At 41.5% G+C, this 23,941-nt stretch overlaps 2 protein-coding genes across 5 annotated transcripts in view; one reads left to right on the top strand and one right to left on the bottom strand.

The window, feature by feature from the left end:
• Positions 1–16,573, top strand: part of C6 (complement C6) — a 29,897-nt gene extending 13,324 nt beyond the window's left edge. For 2 of the 3 annotated variants that reach the window (XM_048930888.1, XM_048930890.1), the window contains exons 9-19: positions 5–245; positions 1,269–1,391; positions 5,409–5,575; positions 5,801–6,026; positions 8,106–8,277; positions 9,274–9,385; positions 9,762–9,894; positions 10,859–11,050; positions 11,513–11,603; positions 12,478–12,719; positions 14,650–16,572. In XM_048930888.1, coding sequence (XP_048786845.1) covers positions 5–245; positions 1,269–1,391; positions 5,409–5,575; positions 5,801–6,026; positions 8,106–8,277; positions 9,274–9,385; positions 9,762–9,894; positions 10,859–11,050; positions 11,513–11,603; positions 12,478–12,719; positions 14,650–14,831 — 1,881 coding nt within the window. In that variant the 3' untranslated portion in view covers positions 14,832–16,572. Of the gene's footprint in view, positions 1–4; positions 246–1,268; positions 1,392–5,408; positions 5,576–5,800; positions 6,027–8,105; positions 8,278–9,273; positions 9,386–9,761; positions 9,895–10,858; positions 11,051–11,512; positions 11,604–12,477; positions 12,720–14,649 lie in introns of all 3 variants that reach the window. The other variant, XM_048930891.1, reaches the window with a different exon arrangement.
• Positions 1–23,941, bottom strand: part of GHR (growth hormone receptor) — a 996,322-nt gene that overhangs the window by 588,205 nt on the left and 384,176 nt on the right. The window lies entirely within an intron of this gene.

The raw sequence follows: 23,941 nt of genomic DNA, 5'->3' as shown, positions 1-23,941 counted from the left end.
CTAGAATTCCAACTTTATTAGAGTCCATAAAGTCATCTCTGTTGCAAACTTCACCATGAAGGAGTCAAATCTGCAGCTCTCAGATGTCTTTCTAAAAGCTCTAAACCAGCTGCCCCTGGAGTACAACTATGCTTTATACAGTAGAATATTTGACGACTTTGGCACTCATTACTACACCTCTGGAAGGATGGGTGGTTCCTACGACATTCTTTACCAGTATAGTTCCGAGGAACTCAAGAACTCAGGTATGTAATCTTTAGCAATTTGTTTACTATTTTTCTTACCATTTTCTATTTTTAGGTCTTCCACCATACAGAAAACTCAACAACTAACAGAAAAAGAATCCCTTAGATTTGCGTAGACAGAGGAATTACTCACACTGCTCAAATATAAAGCAAGAAGGAACTTCCACGCTTTATTTTAAAAAATTGAAGATCTTCTTTAATTGGTAAATGTCACTGTGTTCGTGACAGTATTTAGGACCTTCAAGTCCAAATCCTTTGACACCAAGAAGGCTTTCCAATATACACCATTGTGGGACTGAGGTCTGAGAGAAATGTCGCTTTCTGGGCTACAGTTTTAGAGCTGCTGATATTGATTAGAAAATAGTCTGAAACTTAATCCATGACTGCTAGATTGTCAAAATGAAAACAGAATATTACAGAAGGAGAAATTCTTGGTTAATAGTAATGATATTTAATGTCACCACTGTAACTTGTATGGGCATGGGAGGGTACCTACAGGGCCTATAGGTAAGTACGATGCATTCTACTGGTGTTTGTAGCCAGGGAATTGGGTACCTTCAGGAGCAATGTCTTCTTCTATAATATTGGTGGTCTTTGTCCAAAGTGCTGCAGGAATAGGTGGTAATTACTTTTCCAGGCAGAGCAGCCCGTTGGTATGACCTGGGCTCAGATGAAGGTTTGCTGTTCCCACCCACTCTGCAGAGTAGCACCTTGGGTGACTGGGTTTTGATTTTGAACAGCAAAGGACTGCTCCATGGTGCGCCAGAAGAAGGAAGGGTTATCAGATACAACAGAAGAGGTGATATAGGAGAAATACCTAGACAGGAATAGGCTGAGTTTAGGAGAGTCTATTCAGCACCTGATGGAACTGGTTTGATGAGGAGCAGAACACACCCTGGCAGTAGAGACAATGGTGGATCAGGAGCTTGAATGTAGTAAAGAGGTCAGAAAGAAATGAGTGAGCAGGGAGACCTGTGATTTAACAGATCTATGGTGATGCAGCTGCTGCTTTTGTACTTCTAGGTCTGTCAGTGGATGAATCAATGGAGTGTATTCGAACAGAAACAAGAAGGCGTGTGTTTTTCCGAAAGAAGAAGAAAGTCAGTACCGAATGTGTCACAAACAAGATGACTGTGAAACATGAAGGTAACTATGATAATAACAGGGTTTGTATTCTGTTTGTTAACCTGAGTTATCCTCAACAAGGCACACCAGGTCCTCCAGGCTAGAGGAGTTCTTCAAACACTAAAGGTGTTCTTCCAACACTGACAGAGAGGCCAGTGTTCATGGAATCATAAAATCAACAAGGTTGGAAAAGACGTTCAAGATTATCCAGTCCAACTATCCACTTCCTACCAACATTTCCCACTAACCTATGCCGATTAGAACAACATCTAAACATTTCTTGAACACCTTCAGAAATAATGACTCCACCACCTGCCTGGGCAGCCCATTCTAGAGCCTAACTGCTAACTGCAGTTGAAGAGAAATTTTTTCCTAACATCCATAACATCCATAACCTGAATCTCCCCAGCACAACTTGAAGCTATTTCCTCCAGTCTTATCACTAGTTAAGTGGGAGAAAAGGCCAACCCCCAGCACACCACAACCTCCTTTGAAGTGGCTGTAGAGAGTGATAAGGTTTCCCCAGATCCTCCTCCAGAATAAAAAAATCCCAGTTCCTTCTGTTTCTCCTTATAAGACTTGTGCACCCAGACCCCTCACCAGATTTGTTGCCATTCTCTGAACAGGCTTCATAGCTTCAATGTCTTTCTTGTAGTATGGGGCCCAAGACTGAACATAGTTCTTGAGATGTGACCTTACTAGGCCTGAGTACAGAGGGAAATCATTTCCCTGCTTCTGCTGGAAGCACTGATGGCCAAAGTGTTGTTGGCCTTCTTGACTTCTGGCTCATGATCAGCCAAACTTTGACCAGCACGCTCAGGTCCATTTCTTCCACACAGTCTTCCAGCCACCCTGCCCCAAGCCTGTAGCATTGCCTGGGGTTGCTGTGGCCGAAGTGCAGGATCCAGCACTTAGTCTTGTTGAACTTCATCCCATTGGCTTCATGCCAGCTATCCAGCCTGTCCAGATCTCTTTATAAGGCCTTCTTACCCCCAGTCAGATCAATACTTCCTGTCAACTTGGTGTCGTCTGCAAACTTACTGAGGTTGTACTCAGTGAGGTGATCCAAGGTGATTTGAGACAGTCAGCACAGCTTCACCAAGGGCAGGTCATTCCTCATGAATCTGGTGGTCTTCCATGATGGAGTAATGGCATAGGTAGATGGGGGAAAGGCGACGGATGTCATCTTCCTGGACTTCTGCAAAGCCTTTGACATGGTCCCTCACTACATCCTTCTCTCTAAATTGGAGATTGGTGGATTTGAAGGATGGACTGCATGGTGGATTAAGAATAGGTTGGCTGGATGCAGCCAAAGGGTTGTGATCAATGGTTCTGTTTCAGGGTGGAAGCTGGTCACAAGTGGTGTCCCTCAGGGGTTGGTCTTGGTACCAGTGCTCCTCAGCATCCTCATCAGTGTCATAGACAATGGCATTGAGTACACCCTCAGCAAGTTTGCAGATGACTCCAAGTTGAGCAGTGTGGTCCATGCACTGAAGGGAAGAGGTCCAGAAGGACCTGGACAAACTGGAGAAGTGGGACCGTGAGAACCTAATGAGGTTCAACAAGGCCAAGTGCAAGGTGTTGCACTTGGATCAGAGCAATCCCAGGCAGTTATACAAACTGGGCGAAGATTTCCTTGAGAGCAGCCCTGTGGAGAAGGACTTGGGGGTCTGTGGAGAAGAAACTGGACATGAGCTAACAGTGTGCGTTTGCAGCCCAGAAGGCCAAACTGTGTTCTGGGCTGCATTGAAAGAGGAGTGGCCAGCAGGGAGAGGGAGGTATTGTCCTCCTCTACTCAGCTCTTGTGAGGCCCATCTGGAGTACTGCGTCCAGGCCTGGAGTCCCCAGTACAGGAAGGACGTGGAGCTCTTGGAGCAGGTCCAGAGGAGGGCCACTAAGATGATCAGAGGGGTGGAGCACCTCTCCTATGAAGAAAAGTTGAGGGAACTGGGCTTGTTTAGATTGGAGAAGAGAAGGCTCCAGGGAGACCTCATTGTGGCCTTCCAATACTTGAATGGAGCATGTAAACAGGAGGGGGAATGATTGTTTACATGGGTTGACAGTGATATTACAAGGGGAAATGGTTTTAAACTAAGATGGGAGATCTAGGTTAGATATTAGGCGGAAATTATTCACTCAGAGATGGTAATGCACTGGAGCAGATTGCCCAAGGAGGTTGTAGATGCCCCATCCCTAGAGGCGTTCATGGCCAGGCTGGATGTGGCTCAGGGAAGCCTGGTTTGGTGGCTGGCGACCCTGCACATAGCAGGGGGTTGAAACTCAATGATCATTGTGGTCCTTTTCAACCCAGGCCATTCTATCATCCTGTGATTCATTCCCCTTGTCCAGGTCACAGAATCACAAAATGGCCAGGGTTGGAAGGGACCTCAAGCATCATCAAGCTCCATCACTCCCACCACAGGTAGGGCCACTAATCATTTACTAGTAGACCAGGCTGCCCAGGGCCCCATCCAATCTGGCCTTGAACACCTCCAGGGATGGGGCATCCACAACCTCTCTGGGCAGCCTATTCCAGCACCTCACCACTCTCTCTGTAAAGAACTTCCCCCTGACGTCCAACCTAAATCTTCCCTCCCTCAATTTGAAAACCATTTCCCCTTGTTCTGCTGTTATCAACCCTTTCAAAGAATTGATTCCCTCCTCTTAGGTACTAAAAGTACCTAAGAGGTCACCCCACAGCCTTCTTTTCTCCAGGCTGAACAAGACCAGCTCCCTCAGCCTGTCTTCGTAGGGGAGGTGCTCCAGCCCCCTGATCATCTTCATGGCCCTCTTCTGGACCCTCTCCAACAGCTCCTTGTCTTTCTTGTATGGGGGGCTCCAGACCTGGACACAGTACTGCAGATGGGGCCTCACAAGAGCCGAGTAGAGAGGGACAATGTCCCTGCTGGCCACCCCTCTTCTGATGGAGCCCAGCTTTCTGAGCTGCAAGAGCACACTGCTTACTCTTGTTATGGTTTTCATTCATCAGGACCCCCAGGCCCTTTTCTACAGGGCTGCTCTCAAGAACTGCTCCTTCCAGTCTGTACGGATGCCTGGGATTCCTCCAGCCCAAGTGCAAAACTTTGCACTATACTGTGTAGAACCTCATCAGGTTCACCTGGGCCCACCTTTCCAGCCTGTTGAGGTGCCTCTGAATGGCATCCCTTCCTTCTACCGTGTCAACCGCACCACTCAGGTCACCAATAAAGACATTGAACAGGACAGGCCCCAGTACCAACCCCTGGGGAACAACCCCTTGTATTGCCTGGGGTTGAAACTGTTTCACTGTTTCAATGAAACAAACATCAAAAACATCTTCCTGCTTGCAAAATTACGGTAGAGGAACTCTCATCCTCTGCTCTCGAGTTCTGTAACTTGAGATCCAGTGTCACTGGCTCTTTCTGGCAGTCATGGATCTGACAAGCATGGCTAGAGTCAGGCTTGCTAAAGTGAGAAATCTGTGATTCCATGATCTTTTCTAGAGGTTGCTCAGAGTTGCTGAGAGATTTCGGCAATGTAATGCACCCTTATATTCCCCTCCCATCTTCCTCATCTTGAACAGACATCATGAAGTCCCCAACAATGCATCTCATACCACAGAAGGTTGGCACTATTTCTGAAAGAATGGTAAGGATTGTGTTCTGCATCACTAAAAACAGATATACCCACACCTCCACTGCTTTTGCACTCATTCTGTGATCAAGTCCAATTAATCAGGCATTTATAACTGGGACCAAAGATCCTGCCTTGTAGTGCATTCTTCTTCTAGCGAAGCCTGCTTTATCCATACAATTTCACAAGTCTCTGGTGTAGTTGAGAATATCTCCATGGCAGCAGCCTTACACAGCCTTCTTTAGGAAACTGATACATCACTAAACAGAATAGGAATTTTTTTTTCTGAGCTTAGACTCATTTCTTCTAAGGGTAACTCTATAATATTTCAGTATATTCTTTTCTATCCTGTTACACTTTTCCTTATGATGCTGTTGTTTTCTTTGAAGGCCTTTGTCTCACATTTCTGTTCTGAAATCCCTTCAGGTTCCATATTGGAGTCAGCAGAACGGTCAGTCTCACTGGTCAAAGGTGGCAGATCAGAGTATGCTGCTGCACTGGCCTGGGAGAAAAAGGGGGCTTTTCCAGGGAACACAATCTTTATAAACTGGCTGGAATCGACCAAGGACAATCCCGTAGTAATTGACTTTGAGGTAAGAGAAGGTTAAGAAAAATATTGATAAATACCCAACAGCCAGCAGCTATGCATTCCTGCCCTTTAAATCCAGATGATGTTGAATGTGAGGTGAATTACATGTGCACACACATCTGGGCAAGATATAAAGAAAATAATGTACCTTTCCTGGTTGGATCTACATTGCAAAGTATGGCACACAGTTAAACTGAAGGTAAGTGCTAACTGAATGGCTGTTTTCCAGGTGTCGTCCATTGTGGATCTGGTGAAGAACATGCCTTGTGCCGTGACCAGGCGACGCAACCTCAGAAGGGCCCTCGGGGAATATGCAGGCAGGTTTGACCCATGTCAGTGTGCCCCGTGCCCCAACAATGGCAGGCCTGTGCTTTCTGGGACAGAGTGCCTCTGCTTGTGCCAGGCTGGCACCTACGGCACAAACTGTGAGATCCGAGCCCCAGGTTATGAGTCAGGTGAGTGTGATGATACTGCCATGGTGTAAATGGGGTTCTCCTGTTATAAAGCCCATAGTGAGCTGTGGTCAGGAATTCCTGCGGTACAGAGCTGAGGAGGCAATCGTTCCTTTCTTAGACTGTTTGAAAATCAAATTTGCTGTATTTTCTAGAAAGCAAAACTCTGAAATTTCACTGATAAATAAAAACATGAATGATTTTATAAATTCATTTATGAATGTATAAAGAAACATATTTTTACTTTTTGTAAAAGTGCATTTATTTGCACAAGAAATGTATCACTTTATGCATAAATCAAAAAATGTAACATATACATGTTTCATGCAGTTCATAGAATCAGAGAATAATAGAATGGCCTGGGTTGAAAAGGACCACAGTGATCATTGAGTTTTAACCTACCTGCTGTGAGCAGAGTCACCAACCACTAGACCAGACTGCTCAGAGCCATGTCCAGCCTGGCCTTCCACTCTTCTTTCCAGTGTCTATCAAAAAGTAATTTTCTGAGCACAGTGGTATGTAGTCCTACCTTTAGAACAACTGAAAAGCTCTTGCTAGCAGGGCTGTGGCCATTGCAGAAATATTGAAGATTTAGTCCTGATACAGCCTGTCCTGCCCCTCGCTGGGCTGTTTTTTTCAGGCATCTTTCAAAGTGCTCAGACTCCCTAGGCAGGAAAATTTATTTCTGCAAGGATGTTATCTGTTGGACAACATACACAAAAGATAGATCGGATTTATCAAAATATTAGGATAAGCAGTAGATTGTATGCTTTCCCACTAAGACCTCACAAAGTCTTTGGCCAAGGAAGCATCAGCCATGTGGGGAAGGGCTGTCCACAGCTGAACACAGCTGTCCAGGTCCAGAGTCAGTGTTGTCAAACTGTTACATCCTTACCAGTTATTTTAAAACAAAACAAAACAAAACAAAACCTTGATATCATCAATTGATAATAAAAAGTTGATATAATCATTTCATAACTTTTACCTAAGAATCCTGTCAATTTAGTCAAAGACAAATATGATGTAATCTTCCCTTCCAAAATTCATGCAACTTCTTACCCCATTGTGGTGATCAGAAGGTATTAAAATAAAGGGGCAACTACTAATAGAAAATAATACAGAGTAAGCATAGCATTTAAAAGAAATTAAAAGACGTGATAAAAAAATCCCTAAGCTACACTAATGAGATAGTATGAAATAAGTTGTTTAGCAAAAAGAATGAAATTAGGACCAAAGATATTTGATGCAAAAACTAAGAAATCCATTCCTTAGTTTCCTTATGGCCTACTTTGCTTAAGATAAAATATCTAATGGATATAAAAGTTGTTAATTATAGTGTAGAAGGAAAAATCTATTTGAAATGTCTTAAGGATAGGGAACCAAGTCATAATTCTGAAAAAAATCATTTCACACAAAAGAAGTTTTTTCAAAAGAATTTGGCATTCATGTAGAAAATAGAATTAATGTATTATTATGTTGCTTTTGTTAAAAGAAAAAGTATCTCAACAACTACGTGCTTCAAAAAGAAACAATATAAGATATGCAAATAAAGATATGGATGTGGATAATGTATGTCACGAAGAACAGAAATGGTGTGTAAATAATAATTCTTATGTAATGCTTTGTGGTGGCACAGGCAAATAGCCTGGTGGGTGAGAAAAGACAGTGATATTTTAATTCAGTTTGTGTGGGAAGTAGATTTGGTGTTTAGACTTAGTTTTAGAGTTCATATTTAATTTGATAGCTTACCCTTTTATGAGTTATCTGAGGTAGTTGTCAGTACCATGAAAATGCAAACATCTGTGCATGAAGTAGAATACTGCTTCTGGATTTAAATGTGACCTGCAAAGAAAACTGGAAAGAAAGGCCTCTCCTGAAGCAATCTGAAATTTGCCTATCTCTTTGGAAAACCTCACATTCTCAACATAATCTACTCTGTTAACATTAACAATTTTAAATCCTCTGAAAATGGCTACTATGAATTTACCATTATGGTAGAGATTATCTCTCTAATATGTTGACTAAGAAGTTCTATATATGATATTTTTTGAAAAAAATCGGGCTTTCTTTTATTTCTTGCAGTTGCTGTAGATGGTCGCTGGGGTTGCTGGTCTGAATGGAGCTCATGTGATGCTTCTTTCAAGAGAAGAAGGACCCGGGAATGTAATAACCCATCCCCAATAAACGGTGGAAAACCTTGCAAGGGTGAACAGGAAGAAGAGGAGGACTGTTACATCTCTGTGTTCATGGACAAGTAAGAAGATGGTTGATCAAAAGACTCTTCAGTCATAAGGCAGAGTTACAGAGCCCTCCAGAGTGGTTTTGTGACCAAGGAGAAGTGGCAAACAGCTCCCGTTTCTGAACTTACGTGGTACGGGCTGAGAAAAGGAAATATTTGAAAATTTTTGTAACTTGCTTCAGGTTGAGATTTACTCATTGTTTATTCCAGAAAATGGCTGATTATTTACATCCTAAAGTATGTCTGTAGATCTCTTAAACTTCTTTATGGCTTCCTGGCCAGAGCTATGGAGAAGTCATCTTCTTACACTCACAGGAGCTGGCAGTTTCTTTATTTTTTATTTCACATCCTCTTAAAGGTTTAAGTCTGAGCTCATTGCCTTGGAGAAAATTTCTCTGAAATTAAAAAGCTTTTCATATTCCTGCCTTGATTTCATCTAATGTACAAGTTTTGCATGGTTTCATCATGAAATCATAATTCCAGCCCCAAAAGAGGCTCAGTTCCTTGCATCTTCAAGAATAAGATTTTGAACAGGTTCAACTTTTCTGCTGAGAATCACATGCAGAAACAGATGAGCCAGTATTTTCATTATCCTTGCTGTAATGACAGCAGAGGAGATTATGGAGCAATAGGAGAGAGGATGAAAAGCAATGGACCATGTGGTTCTTTGTTACTTGCCTCAGAGACTAGGCTTTACAGCTCCACACTGATAGAAAACAAGCCTCCTGTAACCACTGACTGAATGCAATGATTGGGTTATGACCATATAAACATTTTAAGGGGGTATTTTAAGTGTTCACACTAGACATGGCAAAAACCTACTGTATCACAACATTATTACTCATAAACCTAACCAAACTGTCTTCTTACCTGTCTTACCTGTCTTCTTACCACTTTTTTTTTTTTTGAGGAAAATACTCCAAGCATATCTGACCAAAACTTCTGACATTATGCTGTTGTTTTTTGACAGCTGCTTAAGATGAATCCTTACCAGCAATTTTTACTTTTCAGAGGAGCTCCTTGTATTAATGATGATGAAGCAAAAAGAGAAGTGGATATTGTGATTGGTGAGCTTGAGACTGGATGCTCCAGGCCAGACCCACCAGAAAATGGGTTTATAAGGGTGAGCATGAAAAATGATTGAGATGGAAGGAAAACATACTAGTTACAGTCTCTTTGCTAGATTGATACCCAAGCTAATAAGTGTGCTAGTGACAATGTTGCTGTGTATAGCATGTTATGGGACTCCAGTTCACCACCATCTATAAGCAAGTGAATCAAAGGCAAAGTGAAACCTATCCTGAACTGATCTTTGAATATTTTGTAACCATGGCTTTATTTAGTATGGCTGGACAAATATTCTGTAGGTGACTGGACGACTCTTTCAGAAAAGGAAAAGCATTTGCTGCAGGACTTTAAGCACTGATTTGTTTGACAATGTCTATTTTTATTCAAGATTTTTTATAGTCTTTTTATTTTTGGGGGCTTTATTATGGCAGAATGAAAAGAACCAGTATGCAGTGGGAGAAGAAGCTGAAATTGCCTGTGTGAGCGGTCATGTTCTCAGTGGCTATCAGTTCCTCCGATGTTTGCCTGATCAAACTTGGACACAACAACCTATTGAATGCCAACGTAAGAAAAACTAGTTTTGTTCAGCAACAAAACAAGTCATGGAAAAATACACAAAATAGACTATAATACAGGTTTTAACAAATAAATCTGTAATGATATCTGAAAAGACAGCATTTTAATAAGGTACTTAAAGCATTCACACTAGGCATGACAAAAACCTACTGAGTCATTACATTGTTCCTCTTTGAACTTCAAAGTGTTGCTGCTGTGTGCTTTGTAAGAATATTGCGATGTTAAATGTTTTAGAAAACACTCAGTTTTATGAGGCCTTTCTCTCTTCTAGTTTTAAATATCTCTGAGAGAAGCAAGTACTCATCTCTTATACTCAGATTTATAATAACAATCTTTGACAATTAAGCTGAACAAAGTGTTCTTGGAGGAATCTGACTACCATTTTTTGTATTAAATTAATTATGTCTCTAAAATCCCCATAAGAAATGAATGCCTCAAACTGCTTACGGACAAGTCTTTTCAACAGCTATAGGTGAGAACTGGCCTGGTCTTGCTAACAGGAGAGTTTCCAATAGCTTGTTAAACTCAGTGTAATTTTATTGACTTACTATTCATTTTATTAAAAAAAAAGTCTGATTATACTCACAAGTTCTTCAACGCCATTAATTTTAATTGCTTTGTCAATAGCTTCTTTTACAAAAGCAAGATTAAAATATTCTGTAAATACCATTTGTATTTATCAAACCGAAATTAAATTACTCTTACTAGCATACATTAGTAATGGATTGTAGTTATTTAGTTATTGATCAAAAATTACTTTTATAAAAAACATTGACATGCATTGAAAATATCTAGACTTAATTATGACAAATATTATTTTTGAATGTCAATCAAGTGTTTGGTGTTATTGTGTGTGCCTTAATGGCTCTTCACCTGAAGCATTATGTCTTGCTATAAATATTCCTATGCCATGAAAACAGCTAGAATTATATTCTTTTCTTTTTTAATACAGCCTCATTATGCCTGAGGCCACCAACATCTGACAGTGTTGAAATTTCCCCATTTAAGCAACACTACATCATTGGTGAAACTGTGAAGCTAAGCTGTCGAGCTGGGTTTGTAGTCACTGGTCAAACACAATATACTTGTGGAAAAGACCTGTCCTGGTTTCCTTCTATTCTGGGGTCTATTACATGTGAAAAAGGTTAGTATCTCTTCAGGTGCATTATTATTCCTGTAGTCCTGGTATCCTCAGCATGGTTTTATTATAACTAGATAGAGCTAGAATGTGGCTTACTAGTTTTCAAATGCATTGCAACTGTTCATTAAATTATTAGAATAATATTTATTATCAGAATTTTTGAGTGCAACATATTTCACATTTTGATCATGAAATTGCAATACTGAAACTGTAATATTGAGGGGAGAAAGCTGTATTAGCAATGCTTAATGAAATTTAGCAGGATAACTCATTCTTTTGAAACTTTGTATGTAAGTTTTTCCAGCGATTCTTGCGAAGACGTACCCATACTTGTGGAAAGCCAGTCATTGCACCTGATGAAGAGGTGCAGGATAAATGGAAATAAATACAATTTAGTCCTGGCAGTAGAAGTCTAAGTAATTTCTGCTAATTATGTTTCCAGTTACAAGAACTCTCTTGTTTCAGATGAGCAAACTAAGATTAGAGGATTTTGCAATCCAGGACAAAAACAGGTTGGGTCTGAGTGTGTTTGCATGAATCCAGAAGAGGACTGTGGGTAAGTTAAAGCTCCATTTGAAAAAGAAAAGTCACAGTTTCCCCAATGGCAGACAGAAAGTCCATTGTGAAGACAAAATAAAGAGTAACAAAACACAGCAATCTGAAGATTCCTGGTCTCTAACCTGTTATGGCCCTGCATGTAGATTGCAGCCCTCTTCACAGTCAATGAAATAAAATGAAAATTAACCATATGGCACACCAGAGTCTTTCTAATCTCGTGCCATTGTCATCTGCTCCTGGACATCCCAACTCTTCTTCCTTCCTTTTTCCTTCAACTTCTACACTTTCATAGTCATCACCTTACCTTAATGTGCCATACTACTTGTGCTTGTCCAGGTGAACATGGTGTAAAAGTACACTATATATTTCAATATTGAGAGCATAAGAAAATATGTAAGACTTGGACTTATTGTCTCTTAGCAGAACACAACCTGCACAGACCTTCGAGCCTTCCAGTGAATAAAGGATTATCCCAGAGAATTTTTAGTAAGTGGCTGGACAGGTTAGAGGTGTGGTGTAGGGCTGAAAATTAGAAAGATGAATATGGCTTGAGTATGAACCAGGTTAACATAGGGTCATTGGAAGTGCCCTGTGCCTTATGGAGATAACAGTACCTCCTGTTTCCTTTTCCAAGCACATCCTTGGCTTTGTATCTTGTGGCTGGGACCAAAGCTTCTTCAGCTCACAGCACTATGCTGCACTTGGGCCTTCTCAAGGACCAGACACTTCAATAGCTATGACAGCCTTAGGTCTTTAGACAGATATCTAGCCTGTCATGGACTTGCTGTTTTTCATTTTACGTTGTTGGAGTTTTTAAAGTATGGACTTGCATGACAGTCTGTTAAAATAATTATTCTTCTTCCTTGGGGCAGCCACTACTCAGAAGACATCTGTGTCCTACATGCTCTTTCTGAACAGCATGTGACGAAACCCAGCTGTCAGTTTTCAGCTGAAAAGTGCCTTGGAGAGCAGTCATTTCACTTTTTGCATGCTGGCCCTTGCCACAGCAGTTCCGACTTACACTGGGCTATTGAAAGGGCAAAGCTCTCTGCAGAAAGCTTGAAGAAAGTGCCCTGTGGCTATGACACCTGCTATGACTGGGAGGAATGTCCAGGTATGGCTTCTGAATTTATCCCTGTCCACAGGCACTGAAATTAAAATGTGCTGGCTCCTTCACTGTGTAAGAATGGGATTTACAGGCATTGTGGCCCACTTCAGCAAGTTATGGTCAGAGGAATGTGGAAGTGGGTTCAGTGCTGCATCCCTACTAACATGTGTTACATTCAGATATGTGTCTTCTCTCAGGCAAAAGTGGTATGGCCACTTTCCATTAGTAAGGGATAGAAGAAATTTGAAGATTAAGGGAACTGCTTAGGGAGAATTAATATTTGTATCTTTAATTACAGAGATGCAGCCAGAAATGTTATCACCTATTCCCTGTAAGTCTACTGTAACCACCTGCTTGTACTTCAGGAGTAAATCTGGGACACACCTTCTATAGCATATAATTAAATTATGAAACTAATCATAAAACTACTTAGCAAGACAGGGGCCATCAGTCTTAATGGGATTTTAATGGTAAAATGTGCAAATACCTCTGAGTGAAAGCTGTGCTTATTAAGAGTTTTAATGAACTAGCTAAGCTGTTTGGTGAAATCCCTAAGAGGATTATTTTATAAACACTGTTGTGCAACTTGGCTATTTACTTTGTAACTCTGTGATAACAGCAGTAGGATTTCCTGTAAATGTCTGAGGTATTGGATTGCTTCATGCACATCATACGCCTGCCAGGAGAAGGCTGAGTGGCAGCCACACTCATTCCTCTGCTTGCTTCCAGAGACGAATATGGTCCAATCACACTTCCTCTGCTTGTGGGGAAAAAAAAAAAAAAAAAAAGAAAAAGCAATGTGAAGCAATCTTAAAACCTCTGTTTTGCAAGATGATTTATACAGCACGGATTTGAAGGATGTGGCTTAAAACTACTGCACAAGGTATTGCTTCAAATGGGGCTGAAGCACTGACTAGGATCAGGTGTGCCCTTCAGGGGGCACGGCAGGGTGGGCTCCTCTGTAGATGACTATGATTTCAAAAAACACTTAGCTTATTTATTCCAGAACCCCTAAGAAGCCTAGCTCTGTTCCCACCATGAAACTGGATTAAGGCTGGATTCGGTGCCATCATCTCAGTGTTTTTATCTGAGACCCACAGAGGAGCCCTGTGCAGTAAGCAAGAGTCCCTGGGAGAAAAAGACATTAAATTTTCATTGTGGTACTCAAGAGGTTTTAACTGGAAAAAATTCCTCACCAATATTCTTGTCCATGAGTATGCACAATTAGGAAATGGAAGTTAATTAGTAGTTGTATCAACTACTGTGTCATGATTGTATCAACACAGAGGCAGAAGATACAGAAGTACCATGCGAAAGAAGCTGAACTGAGTAAAATGCATGTTTTTCATTTGTTTTAAGAAAGGGGAGGCAGGAATTTAGTTTCCTGCCCAGGGAATTTCTGGGAAAGAATGTAAAGAGTCAGAATCTGATTAGATCAGAAATAGGTAATGAAATAACCGGCAGGACTGAGTTTTACCACAGGCCAGCAGGCAGGTAGTTTAGCATTCATAAAGGGAGCTCTAATGAAATAGGAGCTGGCACAATACAGACCTTAAGACTCCATTTCACAGCAACATTGTGTGCAAAGATAATTGCAAACAGAAAGTCAGCTTAATATATTTTTGTTTAGAAGAAAGGTCAAGGTAAACTAGTGGATAAAAATAGTTAGATACTTCATTTCTGCTGCTGTAGTCAGTGTTGCAAAAACTGATACATAAAGCTTCTATTGTCTCTGCTTCCCAATGTCCTGCTACCTAGTGCATGCACTAAGCTTTCTGACCGTAAGATACCATGTACCTTAAGTATACTGTAAGGTATCATGAACCTGCAATAGCTTTTTTCCCTGTTGGCTTTTGAAAGGTTGTCAAACTATAAAGTAATAACACGTTTTTAGTCATAAAATTTGCAGCTAAAACTCCAACACATTCTTTGCCAGAATCACAGATGCAGTGCTCCTGCCTAATGCCTTACCAGTGCCCCAGAGAAGAGAGCCAGCTTCACTGCATCCGAATGGAGTCAACAGGGAGAAGGAAGACAGTCAGTCACTGTGTGCTGGCAGCCATGAAGTGTGCTGGCATCAAACTGGAGGTGCTGGAGGAGGGGAGCTGCCTGGGATAAATCAATGGCTCTCCCAGTGGCCACCACCACTGCCATCCCACCACAATGGGGTAAACCACCATAGGGAAAACTCAACTGGTTGTAAAAGGACAAATGAACTCAAGAAGGATGCAATAATAATAATTTTTAAAATGAGCTAATTTAATGGAAGAAGAGTGGCAATGGGATTTTTATTTCAGTTTGAAAATGACTTGAATGTAGGGTATGAGGACTGCTATTGTTGTCAATAATTCTGCATGGACAGAGGGAGGGAAGGGAGAAAATAGGAAAAAAGAAAGGAGAGCTCTGCCTCTGGTCTCTCTGGTGTTGGACAAGACTCCTCCTTTCCACAACCATTTGTTGCTCTGTCTCTTCTCTGGTAACTGCTCTGCATCCTGGTTGTCTGACTGGCTGAGAGCCCACTGGACAGACAGGGCACTTCAACATAGAATCATAGAATTAATCATAGAATGGCTTGGTTTAGAAGATCATCTAGTTCCAACACCCTGCTATAGGCAGGGACACCTCCCTCTAGACCAATTTGCTCACAGCCCCATCCAGTCTTGAATGCTTCTGGGGAGGGGACATCCACAGCCTCACTGGATGACCTGTTCCAGTGTCTCACCATCATCATAGTAAAGAATATCTTCCTAATATCTAGTCAAAATCTACTCTCTTCCAGTTTAAAAACATTTTCCTTCATCCTGTTGCTGTATGCCCTTATAAAAAGTCCCTCCCCAACTTTCCTGGAGGCCCCCTTCTGGTACTGGACGGCCACTATAATGTCTCCTTGGAGCCTTCACTTCTCCAGGCTGAAGAGCCCCAAGGCTCCCTGCCTGTCCTCGTAGAGGGGGTGCTCTTGGCCCTCCTCTGGACCTGCTCCAACAGCTCCATGTCCTTCTTACACTGAGGAGAAAATCTTCATATTTCTTCTGACACATAACAGAGTTACAAATGAGTCTACTTGTACGGGCACTCACTATGCAAATTCAAGGAGCAATACAAAATACTGAAAACTACAAATATAGAGTGGTTCAGCGAAGCTTTCAAAACCATGAGTTTTTTTAATCAGTGTAACTGAAGGGAGAAGAGTCTGCTTTCTGGTTTTGTTTGTTCGTTTTGATCCTCAGACTCGGGATTTTACAAGGTGGAGGATTAGCAACTTGCCTTCCAAGCAAGGGAAAGTTGGCAGTTCCTTTCCTCCACTAGCAGTGAGACAAACAATGAAAATCAGGGGGTGGCAGGGGAGAGGCATCCAAAAAAGTGTCCATCTGTGAATGGCATGTCCAAGGTATAACTGTCACAACTGGCCAGGAGATGGTTAGAGTCATGTGGGAGTAGGGCAAGGGCTGTACATGAAATGATTATTTCCCCTCCAAGAGATCTCGTAACCTACACATTTGAGATGCTGCCAGTTTCCATAAATCAACAGCAGTTACTATGAACTGGATGGAGCTCAAGGAAAAGAAACAATGAATTGTTCAGCTAAATGCATGAAGCATTACATTTTCTTGATTAAAATGTAGTCAAAATGATTTTAATAAAAAAATAGTTTTGCCCTTGTACTTCTATTTTTCTTTTGTCCAACCAAAGGTTTATACTGATATGCTGGCAATGGTGCAGGGGAATGTTGCAAATTTCATTGTCCCTGGCTTCTGTTTTTCACCCTCATTTCTGACTGCTGTTCACATTTTGCATGCGAGTAATCACTCAGAATGGTGTGTGTGCCTTCTCACCCTCAACAAGCACTGAAGATATCTCGCTTCTGGCCCTCTAACTTCAATACTGGCTTTTCATTGTCAGATTCTGATTCCAGCATGACAGTCTGGCAGTGTTTGTCATGATGGGAGGAATTTTTTTTCCTTAATGCTTTTCATCATAACAAATTGCAAGATTAAGTTATTTTTCTGATAAACAAAAGGAAACCATAGCTACCTGACTGCCCCCATTTCTCTCACATCAGTAGTCTGAGTGGTTGCAAGCATTCACATTGAGACTTGTGTTCTCTCTTGCTGATGGGGACAACACCCATAGTTTCAGTTTTACAGTTTAGTATTATGACACAGAATGGAGACATCATGTGCCACTCACTAGTAAGGTGGTGATTTAGCCATAACCTGAATCCAGAGGAATGTTTCAGTTCACTGAAATTAGTGGGTGTTCTGCTGTTGGTTTCATTAGGATGAAGATGGCACTTGCAGTGACTTAAAACTCATTGCTATGCTTTGCTATAAGGTCCGTAATCTTCACATCAAAGACTGCAGCTTTTGGATGTTTCCTGTACCATTCATATTTTTCTTAGAGTAAGTTCTCTTCTATTGTGATAATATATATTAGATAATGATAGAGATTTCCTGTTCACTGGTGGCAGGAACTGTCTGCTCTTTGCCACTGTAAGCTCCAAGTAACGTTATCTAGTTTGATGGATCACTGCCTTGGGTCATAAATTATAATTGGGAAAAATGAAGCAACACCTTAACTGAATCTGTCAGGGTAACTAGAGTCACAAGGAGCTTACCAGTTCTCAAAGGACAGATGCCTCAGTAATGCAGCTTCTCCACTGCACAGAAAAAAATATCATCTATTCATTCTTAACGTCAGAGCAGAGACATTACTCAAAATGAATACAGTGAGAATTTCCACCAATCCAAAAACTTCCACATAATATTCCATATTTAATTTTTCTCTACCACAACTGTATGTTGAGTGTATGTAGAACACACTCAGCAGTTGAGGTTTGATTTGATAGCTGGATAATTAGCAGCTGCTGTTCTGAGCTTTTGTATGGGCTTGCAATTGTAAAGTAAAATTTGACTAAATATAGAAAAGAACTAAATATGTATCTTCATGTATCTTCAGAAAGGGACAATTCAGAATTTGCTTCAATGAAGTTAAAAATTGGGTGGGTACTGGCTTGGGTAGTAGACTGGCAAACTTTTCACAGTGGTCATTATGTAATTATTTCAGTTACTATTTCTCCTTCAGTGAGAGAAAACATCTTGTACTGAATATGCTGTCTTTACTTCAACTGTTACGTAGAGTTAAGTACCTCATAAGAGTTGGTGCAAAATAAGACAGTCACTACTTAACACATATGCAAAATACACGTGTATACAAAGTTAAGTGTTTGCACAGAATGATAGAGGTAGCAACAAGCAGTTGTTCCCTCTGGGTTTCTGCAGAGTTCACTGTTATCCCAGTGCTTCCTTGCTGGCACTGAGTAATGAATCTCCAACAGTGGCATAACGTAGTATTCACAGTAGGTCCAGTTCAAAATGCAATTTGGAGGAGGCATTACTTCACATTTTCTGCTCAGAGAGCCCTGATCATTACACTTTAGGTAGTTATTGCCAGATAAGAGAGGTTTCAAGTACAACTCTGACAGAACTGACTCAGCTCTGATGGTGGGGTCATATGGGATAAAATGCTACAAATAACACTGTCCCTTAAAATTTAACTGTTAATTTAACAACAGGCTCTATGGGTAGATCCAAACTGACACTGAGAGGTTTGAGTAACCTGATCTTCCTTCCTTGGATTATGAGAATGAGATGCTCCTAAAAGTGTACATATGTATCCAAGCTAATCATCATTACTGTGTCCAGTTACCTGAAGTACTGTGTCCAGTTTTGGGCTCCTGACTGCAAGAAAGACATTGAGGCCCTGGAATGTGTCCAGAGAAGGGCAACGAAACTGCTGAGGGGTCTGGAGCACAGGGCTTATGAGGCTGGAGGAGCTGGGATTGTTCAGTGTGGAGAAGAGGAGGCTCAGGGGAGACCTTACTGCTCTCCATAACTACCTGAAGGAGGCTGTAGTGAGCTGGGGGTTGGCCTCTTCTCTCGTGTAACTGGTGATAGGACTGGAGGGAATGGCTTCAAGTTGCTCCAGGGAAGATTCAGGCTGGACGTTAGGAAATACTGCTTGTCTGAAAGAGTGGTCAGGCAGTGGAATGGGCTGCCCAGGGAGGTGGTGCAGTCACCAACCATGGAGCCGTTCAAGGAACGTTTGGATGTTGTGTTGAGGGACATGGTTTAGTGAGAACTATTGGTGATGTGTGGATGGTTGGACTGGATGATCTTGAAGGTCTTTTCCAACTTCGGTGTTTCTGTGATTCTGTGATTCTGTGATCTTTGGCTGCCATTTCAGTCAAGGGACAGGAGTAACCCCCCTTAGAGGGCATGACTTCTGAAAACAGGGCAGACGAATTAGGCCCTAAAGGTTTAATGTGGAGTGAGATGGAAGTGGCTAGGCTACATGCAATATATTTGTGCCATAGATATCTAATCAATATCTATGAATACATATAACATGAATACTTCTATTTTTAAAATTCTCTGTGTGTGGTTTTTTATATCTATATCCTCATTCTAATTTTCAGCACTGGGTTGTTTAATCTTGGAAATCACAGCCATTTTTACTTGCACTTTTCAGGAGGAAGTGCTTCGGTCTTGATCCAAAAAGTACATCACTTTAGATGAAGCCTTTACTTTTTTCTGCTTAGAGGCCAGTTATGACCTAAGTTGATAGTTAAGAAGTTTTAATAGGACACAAATGAGCTTTAAGGAAACCAAGAAATTTTTGTAGAGAGGTAAGCAGACTCTCCCATTTTGTTCTTAGAATTTTTTGCTCCCATAATTTTCAGGGTAGCAGAGCCTTTCTCCCATAATAATATATTACTTTTCAGACAAATCAAGTACAAAAGCTATCATACACAGGTGATTGCTGGTAATGGGACATCAAGTAGGAATTTCATGCCCCTAATAAACAGATTGATCCCATCAAATGCTGTCTTCCAGACCTGATCAATATAACATATGTGTTAAAAACTACTCAGGGAAAAAATCAAATTAATTGCAGTTTGCTCAGCCTACTCACTGTTCATTTGTGCCTCAGAAAGTCCTTTTGATATGGCACTGCAAAGTAGCCAAGCTGCAGTTTCAGGTCATCAGTCCACAGGGAGGTGATTGCAAATAACAGCAGAAATTACAGGATCTGTTCCCGGAAACCAGTTCAGCTGGAGAAAAATGAGAGGCATAGCAAAATAAGCAATTATTGATTTAAATATGAACTGACTAAAAACATTTGATTTTTTCCCCCTAATTTTCACAATTAACATTTGTGATGCAATACAATCAGGGTAATGGAAGTTATAACATGTAAGTGCATTGGTGCTATTGGCACAGTCTGTTCAGAAATGAATGGCTGAATTTGCCACCAGCCACTTTCCTCCAGGAGCAAGATTGACCTCATCAGAGTCCATTGATGCCCTCCACCTACAAGAGCAGCCAGATATAAGGTTTGCTGCATCCCGTCTACTGCTGTCTTTCACAGAATCACAGAATCACAGAGTGGCCAGGGTTGGAAGGGACCTCAAGCATCATCAAGCTCCAACCCCCCTGCCACATGCAGGGCCATCAACCTCCACATTTAATAGTAGACCAGGCTGCCCAGGGCCCCATCCAATCTGGCCTTGAACACCTCCAGGGACGGGGCATCCACAAAACCTCTCTGGGTAGCCTGTGCCAGCACCTCACCACTCTCTCTGTAAAGAACTTCCCCCTGACATCCAACCTCAATCTCCCCTCCCTCAACTTAAAACCACAAACTTGTTGAGGGTGCACTCGATTCCTATATCAATGTCATTGATGAAGATGTTGAAGAGCACCGGTCCCAAGACAGACCCCTGGGGGATGCTGCTCATTACCGGCCTCCACCTGGACATAGAGCCATTGATGACTACCTTCTGTCTGTGGCCTTTCAACCAATTGCTTATCCATCAGGTTGTCCACCCATCAAATCCACATCCCTCCAATTTGGAGATGAGGATGTGGTGGGGGACCATGTCAAAGGCCTTGCTCAAGTCCAGGTAAATGACATCGGTTGCCTTTCCCTTGTCCACCAATTCTGTCACTCCATCATAGAAGGTCACCAGATTGGTTAAGCACGACCCTCCCCTGGTGAAACCATGCTGGCTTTCACTTGCACTTAAGGGATAACTGTATTTTGAAAAATAACAACAGGTTGGATCCCACCGTATCTGCACAACTACAGCTGAAGACTTGGGATAAGAGCACAAGGGGAAATTGAAGTGCTCCCATTCCCTGAGATTATTACTGTACTATGTTGAAGGAAAAAAAAAAAAAAAAAGCCCTGAAACTAACTGCTGGTCCAAAATAAAATGTTCATTAAAATGTTCGTTAGATGTGAACCACACTTGCAGGCAGTGACATTATTTCTGAACCAAATGTGAGCCAGTTAATGCTAGACTGCATTACTGAAAATTAACCAGAATGATGGAATTGGTTCACCAGGGCAGTGCACCAGGAGAAATATTTCTGCAAAAAATCACATCCAAGGGCTGCGCAAGGAGCAGAGACAAAGAACCATGACACAGAGCAGTGAGGTTGCCAGATTCAACAAGTATGCATTAGATTTCAGGAGGCAGAAGTGAACTCACCTTTTGTTAGTGTTGGGGGATTGAGGGTTTTTTTCTCTTCATTTTATGTTTTTCTCTTTTAACAGTGACAGTTCTGGAGATATCTGTGTTATTGTCTAAATCTCAGAATAGACGGGAGTGAAGCCTTTTTGTCAGGATTTAGCTGAAAACGCCTAGACGACCAGTAATTCTACTTTCTGTGTCCTGGTCCCTGTAATTGTGAAATGGCATGCACTGAGCTATTCAAAAGACAAGATCTACAGTGGGGATTGAAGGAAACAATACTGCAGATATGATACCTTCTACAACAGTTCTGCAGATATGACACCTTCTAAATGTGATAGGTTTAACTTTCAAATGCGTTGGTTTAGTCTGATATTTTCAAAGCTTAATCTGATGTATTTGGATTCATTAGCAGTGACCCTCTCAGAATTAAAAAATGACCTTGTAAGTGGCACTTCTGAATTGATCCTTAGCAAAGGTTATTTTTCTGGAAATATTTCTGAACTATTACTTTGTTAAGCAGTTGCACTTCAGATTTCATTGCTCATCTAAGTTCAGGTTATTGTGAGTGGAACGCCTTTATTCCCGTGTCCTCAGAAGCAGCAGACAGAGTTGGATCACTGTGACACTGCAGGTGACTGAGCATGTTTCTGTCCTCTGTCAAGTATTCTGTTTGTGTCTGACTAAACACCATTAGAGCACAGGATTGAGGAAAGGGTGCATGATTATTCTTCCTGTTGAATTATTCAATATGGTTTTGGTCTGTGCTAGCCAGTCCTCCCCCAAACTGCATTTGGGTCCAATGCAATAACCCACACGGACCGAGGGCTGCTTCCAGCAGGATAGCTCTTCCTGTGGTAGGAGGTTAGCTGGCTGGATGTGAACTAACACAAGCCCCATTGCCTCTGGGGTTGTAAAACGTCTGATCTGTTTTACTTTCTGGTATAAACATGGGCTATTTCATCTTTCCCAGGAATTCCTAGACTTGGTGAATGCTCATATCTGTTTTGAAATTTTTTGTCATGAATTAGGGACAGACAAAAGTCCAAAGAGCCAGTGTTCAGGGACAGAGGAATGTTCCAAGTTTGAAGTATAAACAAAATCTAACAGCCGTCATGTGGGATCTCTCAGTGAGATTGGGAAATTTTTGCTTTATGTATTCCTTCAACTTCTCTTAAGTTTGCAAAGTACAGCATGTGGTGGCATAAGATGACTTATGATAATCATCTAGTATTTATTTTTCTTGGGTATAATTTCTGCATAAATAGATGTGAAATCCCAGTTTATTTCATTATCATCCCTGGCTACTTGTTTGTTTTGTCTGTGAAACTCCTCTGCGAGTTGCTGCATCAACATTCATTGTGCAATGCTGTTATTTACTGTGTAACAGGTTGAGAACAGCCCTGGGTTTTCCTGTAAAAGTTACATTTTTTCTTGGCTGACAGGATGTGCAGAGCTGTGCCAAGAAAAAAAGCATTCCTTATTAGCTTGGTGCGTGCAGGTATGTGTCTTCATACATATGTATAAACACACTTACTGGAGGGACTAGAAGTGCTTTGGCACATCATCTTCTCCCATTACCTGTCTAACCACAGATACTGCAGTCCCTGTTCAGGCTGCAGCTAGTCTGTCTGTGTGGGCACGTATGACAGCACAACTTTACTTAAGTCTTCACTGCCCCTGTCCCTGTGAGTAAGAACTCAGTGGCATGATTTCTGCTTGTCTTTTAGCCTTGTGATATTTGCTATTTCTAAAATCGTCAAAACCTGTGAATATTGAGATACATCTTGAGTGCAGCAGCATCATGAGTACAATGAGCAATCAGTTGTTGCTGGGTACAGATGTGGCTGTCACTGCCAGCTTTGGCTCTGTATTTGTGCCACTTCTTTTCCTCCTGAATGCTGGCTTAAGTCTCAAAGCATTGCCCTGTTCTTAAGTTAATCCACTCTGATCTCCCCAGAATTTACTAGCTTAGCCACTATATTACTCTGGCACAGCTGTATCGTCCCCAGATCAGCCTGTCTTCTGTCTAGACAGCTTAAAGAGCAGGGAGAGTAGGTACACACAGCCTGAAGCCAACTTTGTGACTTTGGGGGATTTGGGCTTCTCAGAAAAGGTTGTTATTGATGAGCTGCCATAAAATCTGGTAGAGAAAAATAATTGAGAAAAAAAAAAAAAAAAAAAATCTCCAACTATTGTGTAGATATTGCTCCCAAATTTTCCCACTGACAAATGCCTCTCCCTCATGCTCTGCTGGCGTCCAAAGGATTTATTAAATAGTCCTACCACTTTGAAAAAGACTTCTACCTACTCATAATACCACTTCCTACCCTCCAATGTTAGGCATTCAGATGGATTTTTTTGTTGTTCCATTCTGCTTTTGGGAAGGCTTAATATCTTTTCTAAAATGACATAAGATGTCCCCAGATTTTCAGGACAGATAAAGTACATTCTGACCCAGGCAAATATGAGGCTGAAAACAGCAGATGACAATTCAAGCAGGGAAAGGATTGTGATGTCATGGCATCAGTGATGTGACACAGAGCTGTGCTGAAAACCTGCATGCAGGCAGCTGAGAGGGAAAGGGTCCATAAGGCATCTAAAGGGCAGGACCTGGCTGGGTTGGAGAGCGGGAATGATGGAGTACACCATTAGAAAGAAAAAGAACACAGGAGCCCTGCAGAGATGTCAT

The sequence above is a fragment of the Lagopus muta genome, chromosome Z (genome assembly GCF_023343835.1).
Source record: "Lagopus muta isolate bLagMut1 chromosome Z, bLagMut1 primary, whole genome shotgun sequence".
Taxonomy (NCBI): Eukaryota; Metazoa; Chordata; class Aves; order Galliformes; family Phasianidae; genus Lagopus; species Lagopus muta.
The sequence above is the reverse complement of the archived record's forward strand: the minus strand, read 5'-3'. Positions and strand labels throughout refer to the sequence as shown.